This window comes from Heterocephalus glaber, unplaced genomic scaffold, assembly GCF_053883595.1.
Source record: "Heterocephalus glaber isolate CG9 unplaced genomic scaffold, H.glaber_assembly_v1.0 deba00001504, whole genome shotgun sequence".
NCBI lineage: Eukaryota > Metazoa > Chordata > Mammalia > Rodentia > Bathyergidae > Heterocephalus > Heterocephalus glaber.
In genome coordinates this window covers 45,422,321-45,438,275 of record NW_028258324.1, presented here as the reverse complement: position 1 = coordinate 45,438,275, position 15,955 = coordinate 45,422,321, and the positions used below count along the sequence as shown (strand labels likewise).

Genomic DNA, 15,955 nt, shown 5'->3' with positions numbered 1-15,955 from the left:
AAAAAAACCCCCAAAAAACAAAGGAGAACAAAATTTTGTCATTTGTAGGAAAATGGATCGATCTGGAGACCATAATGTTGAGGAAGGTTAGCCAGATTCAGGAAGACAGATACAGCGTGTTCTCCCTTAACATGTGGAACCTCAAAAAATGAAAAGAAAAGAAACAGGAGATTACTATTAGACAAGAGGAAGAGAATAAAGGGACATATGTGATTAAATATGGAGAATGGACATGATCAAAATATATAATATGCATTGAACCCCCTCCATACAAAAACAGGAAATATGGGAAAGAAGAATGATCAAATTATGTTATGTCCTTGTATGAATATGTAAAAATGAGATGCATTCATCTGTATAAGCATAAAAAAGTGGTAAAGATCTATTCTCTTAGTCCATTTGGGCTACTATAAAACCATACCATGGACTGGGTAGCATGCAAATAACATTTATTTCTCACTGCTGTGGAAACTGGGAATTCCAAGATCAAAGCACTGGCAAATTCTTTGTCTGCTGAGGCCCGTTCTTCATAAATTGTGCCTTCTATGTGCATCCTCACATTGTGGAAGGGACAAAAATCTCTCTTGGGTCTTTTTAATAAGGACACTAAACCCATTGAGGAGGGCTCTATTCTGATGATCTAATCATCTCTTAAAAGGCCCTATCTCCTAATAGCACCACTCTGGGGGTTAATATATCAACATATAAATCTAGGGGTAAGCACACATTCAGATCATAGCTCCTACCAACAAAGAAGCATGAGAGAAGCTAACTGACTGTCAAAACAAATTTAAGCCTACTATGTCTGACCTTCCGTAATTTTAAGCCTATTGCTTTTGGCCAACTGCAGGTATGAGCTAACATTCAGTCTGCACTTGCTGTGTCAGGGCTTGCCCTAAAGATTTCACCTGTACTGTCAGATTTCCTCAATGTTCCCTTTATATAAAAACCTGAACTACTAAACAGTTAAGAGAGTAGATCAAAGCCACACAGCTTGGGTAAGTGAAACCTATGTACAGTAGTAACATTTTATTGTTCTGAATATTATTGTATTTTTCTAAGATACACTATTCTCAGGTAAGCATTACTTTTTTCTCAAAATCCTAAAATTTGTGATATGTTTTCATAAATGAGTAATTGAAAGCCAATCTCTTTTTTAGTTGCACACAATGAAGAACATGTCATTTCAGTTTAGCTACATTGAGTGAAAGCTCTGAGTGTGGGAGAATATGTAAGAATAGATGCATAATAACAATATATTATTGATGTAAGCCCATATTTACTGGGCATTCATTATGTGTCAGTTAGTATTTTAGTCTCCTCACATTTCACTTCATCCTATATGGTGGCTATTGTATAGTGCAATATGGGGTCACTTAGAATACATAGAAAAACAGAATTACTGCTTATGACCATTAATTTTGATATGTCAACTTGGCTGGATTATGAAATGCCTAGCAGATTGGTAAAGCACACTTGTAGTATGTCTGGATGAGTGATGGATGTGTTACCTTGGGTACTACAGATGGCCCCTGGCCCCTGCCTCTCCAGTGCTGTTTCTTTGCCCTGCTTCCTGGCTGTCATGGAATACACATCTTTGCTTTGCCTTCTGCCAAGGTGTTTCTGCCTTGGATCCAGCTGATCATGGACTAAACACTCTGAAACCATGGGCCAGGGATTTAGCTTAGTGGCACCACGCTTGCCTGGCAAGCACAAGGTCCTGAGTTCGATCCCTAGTACCGCCCCCCAAATCTCTGAAACCGTGAGCCAAATTAAACTGCTCCTCCTTTGATTTGTGGGTGTTGGGCATTTTGTCTAACAACAGGAACTCTGATTAATACACTGCTTAATATTGTTTTAATATTTGGTATAGCATATATTATAAAAATATTTTAAAACATTTCATAAATAGAACTAGAAAATTCTTAAGATTATTCTAAAGGGAAGATGTGTGAAAAATATTTTCAACATAGAAAGGAAGAAAAGGCACTTGCTAAATATGAAGACTATTGTGCTAAAATTTTAATGTTTTGTTTTCTTTGTATTTGTTCTATGCTCAGGCACAGAAAGGGAAAATAATCATGTTGTTTAATTTCTCATTACTCTGTGATTCTTCAAATGGCCTTTCCTATTTCTTCACTTTTAGCCCCAGAGTCTACTCTAGGTTTCCCTTATTCCTCACAGGTAGCCATTCTCACATGTTAAGCACATTTTTCTGTAAGTGTTGTACTCGTGTTCAATGTACAATATTGATATCTGCAAATTATTTCCCTGGTGTTATTAGATATAGATACAGATATGAGGACACAGACAGAAATGACAGACCTAGAAAATCAGAGGAACTAAGTAGCTGGACCAAGATCACACAACTCTTACATGATATAGTCAGAATTCAAACGTTAGTGTGTTGTACCTTCATGGGTCTATGGTCTATGGAAAAATTGTAAGAAAAAGGGATAGATTCTAGAGGTGTTCCTGAAACTCAAGTGGTTGAAAAAACATTTAATTGAGTTTAATATTCAGCATACTGGATAGCATCTTGTGAAGTCTGTGTGATTTTTCCACAAGGCTACAGAATGGGGATGAAGAGGCCAGAGGGAAAGTGTTCTTTAAATTTAACTTTCAAGAATGAAATTTATTGTCTGCCACACAAAAGTGCTTAATATTGCCAGGGTGATGAATTTGATAATGACAGAGAAATGCCACAAATCTGACAAGCTAAACAAAATTTTTAACCTGACATTGCCCTATTCAAGACATCAGCTGTCATCTGAAATGAATTCTGTTTCTAATTTGTCTTCATAAATAATGCAACTAATTGAAAGGTAGTTCAATGAAAGTCTTTAACCTCTTTCATCTCCAATTTGAGGGCAATCTCTTTGCATTTCCTCGAAAGAATCTTCTACTTCTCTTATCAAATAAAACTAAGACATCACTGATCAAAACATTGAGATCAAAAACAAAAGAATCCATTATGTAACGACTACCACATATAATAGTCTTATCAATTTTATTTTTTAAATTTAGCACTAACTTAAAATATGAAACTCATAAAAATCTGATATAGGAAAATTTATTCAAGTTCAGAGAATTACTAGTGATAGCTTTATTTTAATCAAGTGTCTCAGCGGTACATTTAGTCTGTTATTGTCACTGATTTCTGCTTATTTGTAATTGCAGTATAACATGGACTTCTCTATGCCACACACAGAAAAATCATTAGATTATAGTTTATGGGTAACTTTTCTTGTTTTAGTGATGAAATAAAAAAGGAACAGTTGAGACCCTGAACATGCAACTATTTCCAAGCAACTGGAAATAAAGAATTCTTGTATTACAGATTGAAATAATTAAAATCTCCTTTATCTGAGTTTTCTCTATGCATACATCAGTGATTCCATTTTTTTTCTTGTAAATGCAGATGTTAATAAAACTACATGCTGAAGGCATGGAAAAGAGGAAAGAGAGCTGTGCAAGCATTAAATTTTTCAATCATTTAATTATTTCACCACTCTGAGAAGGCTAATTTCAGCAAATATATCAGAGGACATGATTATGAATGGAGATTTGGACTGATCATCTTTTACTGATCATCTTTTACAAGGTTATTATTAACAATGGAAATTTAAGAACTTTTTTTGGTATATCAAATTATACCCCAACTTTAGAGGTTATTTAAAATGTAAATGACATAGCTAAAAACTAACAATTTAGGTAGTATAAGTAATTTTAGTATCTCCTTGCTGGCAGTTAAAAAATATCCATGGTTAATAGATAAATTTGGTCTATATTATCTCCATATTTAGTGATGTCTATTAATATTTGTCTCCCAACAATGAGAAAATCATTAAAAACTATCAAGAGATAGTTTATTTTTAATAGATAGACTGTTGGTAAGGTTTCAAAAGCTAGAAATATTGGAACAAGTCTGAGATTTTCTCTGAGGAACAAATCCATCTGGGTGAAGTCCTTATGTCTTGTAATATTCTGTTTTAAAATACTTAAGTAAGCCTTACAGTGTGCAATATTGGAAGTATTTTACAGGTTTTTACTTTTATGTAAAAGTAGAAAAGAAAAGTGGAGACAGACTAGAGAAGAAGCAAATAAAGGAGAATAGAAAAGAAAAGGAGACGAAGATCCACGTTAGAACCCTGGTAACCAGAATAACGGTAAAGAGAATCAGCAGTTCTAAGTAAAAATTGTGCTCTCATGAAGTTAAGGGGAAGATTTAGAAAAACGATAATGTTTAACAGTGTTATAAAGCTATCAATAAGAGGATGTGAAAGACTCAATTCGGTGTTGCTGATTAGGTTATCAGTGCCTTCCTTTGGTCATAAGTTCAATTGCACACACACACACAATGTCACACAAACACACACATGCATATATGATGTGTGCCATTAAAGCAATAGAAATAATGTGGTATTTCAAAGAGAGAGAGAGAGAGAGAGAGAGACAGAGAGAGAGAGAGAGAGAGAGAGAGAGAGAATGGCTTTGGTTGAGTAACCAGATAAAACTTACTTAACAGGGCAGAAGGCACTTGACATAGAAAATGATAAAAAGGGTTTTGATAGACAGAAACTAGGGGGTTGGATATATATTCCAGTTTAAGAGTAAAGTAAGACACAAAAGTAGTAAAGAATGTAGCTCACTTAGAGAATTGAAAGTATCTATGTTTTCAAATGCATGTCATAGAACTGTAGGAGAGAAATGGTTAAGTATGTACTTATAATTTGATGATATACAATTAATTTCTATAATTATTGTGAAAATATACCATTTTAATCCTTAGCTCTGTTTACTAAAATTAAATATAAGAATTCCATTTAGCAGTGCTCTTTATGATGTTCATTAGTCCATTTAAAAAAATTTATTAGAAATTATTTGAAGACATTGAATTAGAAGTGAGACTTGGTAGATTTTCCTAAAAACTATCCTTCTTACAGGGCCAATTCCTTAATCTCTTTGGCTCTGGGACTTCTCTTAAAGTTGAGAAATTGGACTATATCATTCTCTGAATTTCTTTTAGATATGATTCTATGATATAGAAAGAGTATTTTCATAGAGTATTGCAGCATTTTTCTTTCAATAAAATATTTAAACTACCCATTTGTTTTGATTATACTAGATCATAAAATTCTCACATTCTTGTTTTATGCTTGGACTTCCTAAATCCTAAATTTTTCAAACATATTTTGATTAAAATTAGAGCTGTGTGAAGTAGAGGTTCAGTGAGTAGATGATTTATAATGAATTAGTTACTTTGGAAATTCTACACAATTATAACACTTTAGAGTTGAAGTAATTTTGAGACCACACTGTCTAAATTCTCCAATTTACACATAAGGAAACCAGGGTGTGGAGAGATTTGATGACTTGCTGTAGGGCATATGGCAATTTGGATTCCCCTGTGCCATTGTCTTTAATCCACAGAGATGAGCTGTAATCAGAAATTTATGAGCTGTCAACAGAGATTCCTGAGAGTGTATTTGAACCCCAAACTTCAGTATATGCATGTGAGAAAGCCACCAAAATTTCCTTGAAGGTCAAGTTCTGGACTTAGTCCAATATTTTCTGCATAATGGTAGCCAAGGGTTTAAAGACTTTGAAATGAGTGCAGTTATGAAGTTCATATTTCTCATTAGTTTAATTCATTCATATATATAAATATATGTTTAATTTATACATTGCATTGAAATCCTGTATAAAACGTCAGTATATGGAGTTACAAATAATGATTATCATAGTGTCCATGTCCATGTACAAAAAGTTAGCTTTTAAGAAATAGAAATTTTAAAAAGATAAAGCATAATTTTCTTATCCAGCTCCATTTTTGACCTAATGTCATTAAAACAAAAATTGGAAAATTCAAGAGCAGTGATGGTAAAGAATGAACAAGGGAAGAGTTTAATGATTTTAATAAGAAATAGCTTGCTAATGTCATGGTTTAAAAACAAATTATAATTGTAAACAGAATTTAGTTGGTTACTAGAGTGTTTATTTGCCTTATCACAAAGACCAAATATTGCCTCATACAAATCACTATTTTGCAAAATATTTTATATCAGATACAAAATTTCACCAGCTTAGCCTTTACTGATAAATTCTTCATCTACATCAATAATCCTGCTGCTTCTAAGTATTTTGTGATTCAGAGAAGTTATAGTGGCAGTGCAAGAATGTAGTAGGAGATCCTTAAAAGGTTGGGTTTGGGGGTAGGAAAGGGAATCTTGTTGCTGAGACAATACATCTTGCAAAAAAGAGGAATGTTGCCATTAAATAAAAATGCATGCACTGCTGTTCTACAACTTGTGCTTGTTAGGTACAATGGTTAAGTTATTGAGTTCCCTAGATCTTAGGGTCTGACTTCTAACGGTACCCTAACTTGACTTTGGAAAAAACTCTTTTTTATGTTACTATCATAGTTTTATAATCCAATTTTTAATATCAAAATCAGACACCTTTACCTATTTGCATTGTCCTTCACTCATTTCCTGTAACACATGCTAAGATAAAGAAGAGAGTGTATGTCATGGAACTAGGTGAAACTCGCTGATTTCAATTCCAAGTTTCATGCTTATAGAATAATTTGTAAGATACTAATAATTTTGTGTAGATTGACTAGTTAATAACCTACAAAGGAAAGCAGTAATAAAATTATGCTATACTAGATGCTATGTTTTTAGTATCATTACTTTGAGAATGGACCTGACTATAAAACTACAATGCAAGTTTGTGCCATCTGAGAATCACGACTCAATAAATTTACATAAATCACTTCAGTAAAAGCAGCAAAGAGCATTCATAAATCATAAAAGGAAGGTTATTTTTAAAGTTTATTCTTTTATTCTGTTCATAAAAGAACATGCTCATTTTAGAAAAATTATAAAATTCAGAAATATATAAAGAAGATGAAAAATAATAATCTGATCCCTCAAAATTTGTATCTAAGAACATTTTGGTGCAAATAAATATGTAAGCTAGACTTCACGTGTGCAGTTTTAAATGTGTTGGAGCAACTCTAAGCTCTTTGTCACATAATCTGTTATAATTTTGCTTAGAATTCCATTTTGATTATGAATCTAGTTCTGATCTGGTTCTAGGTCTTATCTAAAATGAGAACATTGTAACTAGTAATTATTATGACCCAACATCATTAGCAAATCATGGCTCTGTGTTGCACTTGTATAAAAGTAATAACTAACAAATTTATATGTCACTAAATGTGACAGAAATTATGTGGACAAACACATTTGGGGATTGGGGCTTTGTTTGAGAATGCTAATTTCAGTATTTCCTTCTCATTTCTCTTTATTTTAGTCTTTTAATAATGAAATATAATTTTATTTTACAAGATGGAATTGTATTTGAAAACTGTCAGCTTCTATAGATATTTTTACAATAGAAAAACCTTTCCTTTCTGCCCCTACATGGACAGGTCGATTTTCATTGAAAATGGCTTCAAGCTGGTTCTAATATTTACTCACTTATGCAGGTGCGTTCGTCAGCATGGAGTCTGTATCCTGTATCACATTCACAGTGGAAAGTGCCCAGAGTGTTAATACAGCGCTGCTGGCAGCCTCCATTCACCACCGTACATTCATCGACATCTAGAGGAGGAAGACAGATGGTCAGGATTACAATGTCATTCCAATGTCAGCTTCAGAGAAGTGGCACAATATTTCTTTGATACACAGTATGTGCTATATTGTACAAAGGCACAATCTCTGTTGCCACAAATCTTTGCTTGTTTAATCCATTTTGCTCCACTATGTAAACAAGGAAATGTAGATAGAAATTTTATTGAGCTTTTAAAAGCCCAGCAACTATGAGCATTGGGACTATCTCAGTTTTTTGTTCTTCACATACTGGCTAATTAAACAGGTTCAAGATATAGATATTTCCTTGGGGAAGGAAAACTGGAGGGGAGAATTACAATAAGCTACTCTATCTGGAGCAGCACAAGCTAGTAGATAAACATCTATTATTGGTTTGACATTGCAGAATAAAACCAGTAATAGACTTAAGACCTTGAGTCTCCTTCTCACATACAGTGATATACATCTGGGTAAAGTTGGATAAATTGAAACAAAACAATTGTTTGGTGTTCTGAAAAATTCATCAATACATTTACTCCATGGATTCAGCTTCTTTCTTGTCACTAAAGGTGCCAGGGGATGGGGATTTAGCTCAGTGGTTTCACTGCCTGCTGCACAAGTGCAAGGACCCAAGTTCAATCCCCGGTACCAAAATAAATAAATAAATAAATAAATAAATAAATAAATAAATAAATAAAATAAAATAAAATAAAGGTGCCATGTTCTGAAATAATACCATGTTTATATGAGATTTTGCTTTAATAGAAAAAATAGAGGTAAAGATTTATGATATGATCACTTAGGTTTTATGATTAGTCACCGTAATCATAAATGAATATAATATTCACATTTCTTAGGAAAATATCACGTCAGTCATTTTCTGGCAACTCAACTTTATTGTACTCCATAAAGTCATTAAAAATATATGTAAAATCAAAAAAGAAAGAAAGAGAGAGAGAAGGAATGAAAAAAGAAAGAAAGAAAAAAAGAAAGAAAGAAAGAAAGAAAGAAAGAAAGAAAGAAAGAAAGAAAGAAAGAAAGAAAGAAAGAAAGAAAGAAAACATCTGTAAACCTATAAAGGGATTTGTAGGTATTCAATGGATGAAGAAATTCTGTGTTTTCTTGTTTGGATATTTTTTTAAATGAACATCTATATCTGCGGGCCAGTTAAAGTAATAATCTCTTGGTGTAGCATAGAGATGGAGCATAAGAAAACATGTTTTATCCAGAGAATGTTTTGACGTTCTCCATACCTAATCCTAGATTTGTAGTCAAAGAATGTTTAGTGTAAATATTCTTCAGTGAAATATAAGTCATCCTATTAGATAATTAGCTTTACATCGTGACAGTAATTCCACAGGGCAAGATCCTTACTGAAGGAGACACAGAAATGAAGACATTATCACTGCAACATAGCAGATTTGCATGCTAGAATTTCGTAAGCTGTAATGCATGTTTTATGCTAGAAAAGACTCAAGTATAGGACCAAAAGGAAGCAAAATTTTTCTTTTTACCTAGCTTTCTTTTTGTTTTATAATGAAAAAGAAAAAATGTATGAAGAATAAATTGTCTCAAAAAGTCCTGCATTTTACAACTACTAGCTCACTATGTTTTACATAATTTATTTAATTTTTTCTTCAAAAATAAGATATTCTGGAGAAATTCCTTATGTTTTAAAGGAATCTCAGTTTAGAGATAAAAGTTATAGACTTTTCAAAGAACTAGAATTTTTATTACATGTTGAATCTGTAATAATCAAACCACTAGATCTTTTTCCTATAAACTAATGTTAAGCCAGAGTTCTCCATTTGTTGTCTGTATTTTTTGCAGGGCTTTAATATTTATTCAGGCTAAATTTTTATCTTTCTGTCTTTAGGGTATTATTCTGCAGAGTTGAGATATAATTTTGAATCTTAACTCTGTCAGCTCTGACTTAGATATCCTCCCTTACCCTTTATTTTGAATCTATGAATAAAATAATTCTCAAAAGTATCACATCTTAAATGATAACTGACTGCCACTAACATGAGTTATTATCATGTATGTGGTGTGATCAACAATGTTTAAATTTAAAAAAATATTTCAGAAAAGATACATTGACATTAATTGCTCCTCAAAATACTTCCCCAAACTTCAAACACAGTTATCCCATAATTCTTGCCATTTCTGAAGCACTTATGGAAGTTCTTTTTCATCCTGGCTACCTCAATGTCCTGAATCAATTAAAAATGTTTACCTCTCATGACAGTTTGAAGAGACAGAAGTTGCATGGTGCCAGATCTGGAGAGAAGACACTGTAATGACTTTACAAGATAGTTTTTCAATTAGATAACACTAGGCAGCAGCCATATATATATTTGATATTTTAACTGAACTGCACTTTACTTCTTTCTACAGACATGACTTGTTTCCAGGCCAGTAATGGTCTACAGAACATTGTACTAAGTCAAAGCTAAAAGATGACCAGTAGGGTATCCACTGCCAAACTCATGCTGAGCTGGACAGGGAAGCACCTTCTTGGCAGGAGAGGTCTGGGCAGGAAGAAGAAATTGCAGAGTTTCTACCTACTCCAAAAGAAACCCAACGAAGTTGTTTATACACAAAGGATTTTAAGCAAACGTGCTGAGAAACATTAATATGTTAAGATAGGTGGACAGATTTAGTTCACTATCATAGCAGGAATGCTTTACTCCATTTGCAGCACACCCATGCATTCTCTGGTGCTAATACAACAGGTATATTTTTACCTTCACAGCACTGACAACTAAAGAGCGCACAACATATGATACTTTGATCTTTAGGTGGGTAATCATGGAAGTTCCAAGATCACATTCACTAGATTATACTGAGTATTCATCTATAAAGTATTTTTCCTGAAAATAATGATTAAAAGAGAGTTCTAGAAACAGGGAGATGATGTTGGGACCAACAGAAGACATAGTACAAAGGCTGCAGAGGTAAGACTGACTTTCAATGGATTTTCAGGTAAAGGACATCATTCTCAGCCACTTTCTCCTCCCAGGACAAGGATCATAGGAGACTGTAATTTCAGGCCAGGTGACTTGGTCAGGTAACTCATTCATACTCTGTAACAAAACTCCACTGAGGCTGAAGGACTAAAATTCTGACCTATGTAAAAAAGGGCTGCAAATACACAAAAGGTCTCATGCAAAGTCTGTTAGGACAGAGAATGTTAGTGAAAATGGGTTCCCCCACACCGCACACAGACACATAAGCATCCAGTTGGGCCCTGGGTGGAATGGCTGGCATGGGCTTGCTCCAGAGGAGCCTGACTCAGAAGCGTCTAACTGTGGTATCCCCATGCTGAGGAGCACTAGGGTTATTGAAATCAAGAAGGTGTTCAAGAGAAACAGGTCCAGGAGGGTCAAGTCATGCTTGATGTTTTTGTTTGTTTGGGGTTTTTTTTGACCCACCAAGACTTAACATGAATGAAGGGCTGCAGAACAGTCAGTCTTTGCGAGATGCACTCTTCTGTTGTCATCAGCTGAAGTCTCTGTGAGTCTAACAGGTTAGTGACATCCAGCATGATCTCATTCATTACCTAGTGCCGCTGATTGTTCTGAGAAGCTGGAATATTAGATGCTTTGCACAATGATGTCACTTCTAAGCCACTGCTTCAATCCAATCCCTGGCCTTCCTTTTCTGCTCTGTAGTCCAGAAACACTTCTTTAAATGCCATAAAATCTTTAAATGTGGCAGGATGTTGAAGATGTCATAGCCAGACATGGTGATGCACACCTGTAATACTAGCAATAAGGAGGCTGAAGCAGAAGGATCGTCATGAATTTGAGGCCAGACTGGACTGTATAGTGAGTTCGAGGCCAGGCTGAACTACATAGCAAGACCTTGACTCAAACAAAATAAAACAAAACAAAAGATGTCACCAGCCACTTCATCTTTGTGGTGTTCTAAGGTAGTTGTGAAAGCTGCCATACATATATTTTTAATCACATCTCATGAAGACCTGAAAGAGGACTTCTATAACTGCATTAGAAAGTGGCAAGAAGGATAGGATAACTGTGATTGAAGTCGGGGTGAGTATTTTGAGGGAATATTAATGGTAATGTATCTTTCACTGTAGTAAAGTTTTAAATGTCAATATTTACTGTATATTTTGATCATCCCTTATACATGAATTGAATACACTGAAAACTATCTTAAGTCATATGCCCAGCTATCAGTGGCCACTTCTGAGAGAAGAAGGTATCTGAGATGGATGGAGTGTAGGGAATGTGGAGTATTGAACAGAGATTTTAACTGTATTTATGATGATTTGATTTTTTTATAAGAAAAAAATTATTTGAGTATTATTTTTATAATAAAAAGTAATTTTAAAGAAATAAATATAGTCTCCAGATTCCCTTACCTGCCCACAAAATTCAAAGTTTTTTCAAAAGACATAAAATTGATGAAAATAAAAAAATCACTGAATTCATTCCAAAGAAAAAAAGCAGTCATATATTTTGAGAATACCTTTTTCTTTTTACTGTTTTTAGTATATTCATATTCTTAATGTGTACCAGAATTATAACTTATTATACTATATTAGAAACAAACATGGATACACACAAAGAACCAAAGGCTAACCCAATTTCCTTTGTACCTTTAGTTACTGTCTATGATATCCCCCTGACTCATTGTGTTGAAGGCCTGGTTGCCAATTTATGGGCCTTGTGGAACTGACTGGATCATGAGGGCTCTAATTCTGTCAGTGGATTAATCCATAGATGTGAACATAATTTGATAGTATGATATGGAAACATATGGAAATAGGAGGTAGGCCTAGTGGAATGCAGTGGATACTGGGGTCATAATCTTGGGAACAATAGCTGCTCCCCAGCTCCATCATTTCTGGCTTTTCCCCATCTCTCTGACTCCTGGCTGCCATGAAATGAGCAACTCCCTCATGCCCTTCTGGCAAGATGTTCTGGCTCATCATAGACCCACAGTATTAGAACCATCTGACCATGGACTAAAACTTCTGAAGCCATAAGCCAAAATAAATCTTTCCTCCTTTAAGTTGTTTTCATAGTTATTTGTCCCAGTGTTATAAACCTGATGAACACAGTGTTGAAATTTATCACCCAATCATGTTGCCTCTCTGAGACTCAGTTGCCTAAACTATAAAATAGAATAATAATGACACATGTATTATGTATGGCTTATTTTTTTTCCCTATTCATGTGTAAGATTTTGGTATAGATTGTTAATTCTTGAGAATACACATAGAATTTAAACAAGTAATTTTATTCCACTGATCAGTAGAGTTAAAATACAAAATTATAAAGACAGTTCATAACAGGAGCAGTGAGCAACATGGGAACTCAGGGGAGGAAAATCCATTTGGCTTACGGTGAGAAGAGAATGCTTGAGGGAAAACAATTGGAGCTGAGTGCCTGCAGAACAGGGTAGGTAAAGGTGCAGTGGTTGAGATGTGCACAGTGTCTGAAATTTAGCATTTATGTCTGTCAGGCTGAAAAATAAGCCTGGTAAAAGGAAGCAAAGTTGAAATAAAAAACAAACATAAAATCTCTTTTAATTAATTTAGATAGTAAAGTGTTCCTTTTCTTGATTTACAATACAATACACTTCTGGGCAGGTTGAGACATAATAGGTTGTGTTCACACAGTAGTAAAGCAAGCTTATTAAAAGTTAAAAAAATCAATCATATATAGAGTGGTACCAAATACGAGGTAATTGGTTTGACTTTCTTTTTTGTCTTTCAGAATATACTGAATTTACTGATTGTTTGAGCATTGTGTGATCAATAGTTCCCAAAATTGACAGCACATTAGGATCACTTGGTGAGCATTTCTAAACACTGTTGCGAGGATTCCATCCCAAAATAATCTGACTTAATTGGTTTTTTAAAATAGGTCTTGGAGTAAAATTAATCTAAAAATCACCCTAAGTGATTACAATGTGTAGTTATAGCCAATGTTACTTTGTATAGTTAGAGCTTTAATTACCTAGAGACTGTGTTAAAAATGCAAATGCCAATTCAGTAGCTCTAGAACTAAGGCTGAGAACCTGTATTTCCAACTAGATCCAAACTGATTTTGATATTATTGGCTTGTGAACCATATTCCAAGTAACAAGAGTACATATGACTCTGTATTTGGCCACAAATGTCACATGGATCACAACAGTGATGATTTGGCTCAAATTCTCAGCTATTTAATCAAATCAGACCAATATAGCCCATATGTCTAAAATCAATACTCACACTAAAATACTTAAATGCATACAAACATACATATTATAGTAAATAAAATTATAAAACATTTTAAGATTATCAAAAATTTCTCAAATGTCAACATTTTCACAATATTCAATCTAATAATTAATTTCAAGACAGTTTTAGCATTATCGGTCATAAGAAATGATTTCCTTGTGTAAAACATGAAGGAAACTTCTTTTCTGATGGAGTATCTCTGAAATAGGAAAAAACTGGGTTAAATTGCCATGATCTTAGGCACTCATGCTGAAGCTGTCACAAGTGATTTTCTTTTCCATCAAGATTCTACCCAACAGAGTTAAAAACCAGAAATGTCAATATTACATTAAAATGTTATTATCAAGTATACTTCATGTGAAGAAACAATTTCTCAAAAAATTCTCTGAGTTATATCTTCATGTAAGAAGTGTACAGACAGCCCTGTCCTTAGAATTGGAACTCTAGGACACTGGGGAATAAAGATAAAATGATTAGAAGGTTTTCAGCATTATTACTGTGATATGGACTCAAGATTTCATAGGATAAAAGACTGTCAAAAATAATCAACTATGGCTACCATTTTTACTTTTAATGTCCTTTCTGCTGTGTTTATCCTCCAAACTATTTCCTCAGATGGTCACAGAATATAATAGCTTAAATGAATTCAAATTATTATCAAATGTATTTTTCACATAGAAGTTCCTTGAGACGACTTCAGTTACCAAACAACCAAAACTGCTTCAGATTATTTTTCTTAGATTTTGTGACTACTTACTTGAGACCTAGAGTAAGGTAAATTATTCCTTCATTTTCCTTTTAATATATGGTTCTCAGAAACCTGTTGATTGAAAATAAGCATTACTAGGGTGATTTATGTTTAAGGTTGTGTCATAAAAGAGGTTTGGAGGAAACATTGACATGTATAGTGAAGACTCCACTAGGTTTCCATATGATCTTATTTTTACTATCTACTTATTTACTATTTATTATTTATTTACTTACTATATTTACTGATTGTGAAATTTACTGATAAATTTAAACTGTGTCTGCGGTACACACTGATTTACTGCCTGCTTGGTATCCATTTATTTTCCTCATCCTCTCATTCTAAGTAACCCCCAGCTTTTAATTTTAAAGAAGTCAGGTAGTTTATGTGAGATTCATGAACACCACCCTCTCTCAAACCCAAGTGACTTTATTTGACATAACCTCATCTGTATTTACCACAATGACTGGATTGGGTTATACATATGGCTTTCTCATAAAGAATCAATTAGTTCATATGTGTTCCAATCAGCATGATGCTCAATATATGTGTTGGAAAATCTGAGACATAGGTGACTTCTTGTTCTGCAAAGTGTAATGTGTAGATGTAAAGCACTTTTCATGAGTTACCTTGCTTCCACGAATGAAGTTAAACTAATGATAAGGCCAACTGTTAGGCCAGAGCTGAAAGACCCAGAGAGAACTGGAGTAGGAACCCTGATTGAACAATTCCTGGTAATTTTGTGGTTACTATTATTTTCCTAAGTTCTGCTCTTGCTGTAAAAAAACCAATTATCAGTTTTGTAGGTCAACATTCACTAAGCAATAAAGATATAATATCTCAGTAAAAGATACTTCACTAAGGAAAAAGGCAAAGTGTACTTTTGAGGAGAAAGACAATACTAAGAGTAAGTTCAAAAGAGTTGTCACATGCTAGGGATAGGAGGAGAGTATATATTTTCATAGAAAAGGCTAGGTCAGCTTGGCGTGTGTATAGTAAAGGTTAAAATGGAAAAAGATTATGTCAGAAATGTGGCTAGGGCTTGATCATAGACAGTATTTTATATCAAACTAAGGAATCATAGCTTTACTTCATAAGCAGTGGGTGCTTGCATGGTGAAGAATAGATCAAAGGGATGGAAGGCTGAATGGAGAGAAACCATTTAATCAGTATTTCTAGCATCTAGATAAAAGATGAGGACCTGACCTAAGTTAGTAGTAGTAGAAATAGGGAAATGTGGACAGGTATATAAGAAGTTAAAGAGAAGAAATTAATATCATTTAGCTATTAAGTGAATGTGATGGAGGAGAAAAAGTCAAGGTGAAGTGCCTTGAGCAATTGGATGAATGGTTA

The 15,955-nt window shown here is 33.9% G+C and overlaps 1 protein-coding gene across 18 annotated transcripts in view; it reads right to left on the bottom strand.

Moving 5' to 3' along the window:
- Nucleotides 1–15,955, bottom strand: part of LOC101724814 (EGF-like and EMI domain-containing protein 1) — a 634,038-nt gene that overhangs the window by 175,989 nt on the left and 442,094 nt on the right. For all 18 annotated transcript variants that reach the window (XR_015441135.1, XM_087186963.1, XM_087186961.1 and 15 more), the window contains one exon: nucleotides 7,488–7,610. Coding sequence is in view for 17 of the 18 variants with exons in the window: in XM_087186963.1 (XP_087043089.1) it covers nucleotides 7,488–7,610 (123 nt within the window). In the remaining variant the exon portion in view is untranslated. The remainder of the gene's footprint in view (nucleotides 1–7,487; nucleotides 7,611–15,955) is intronic.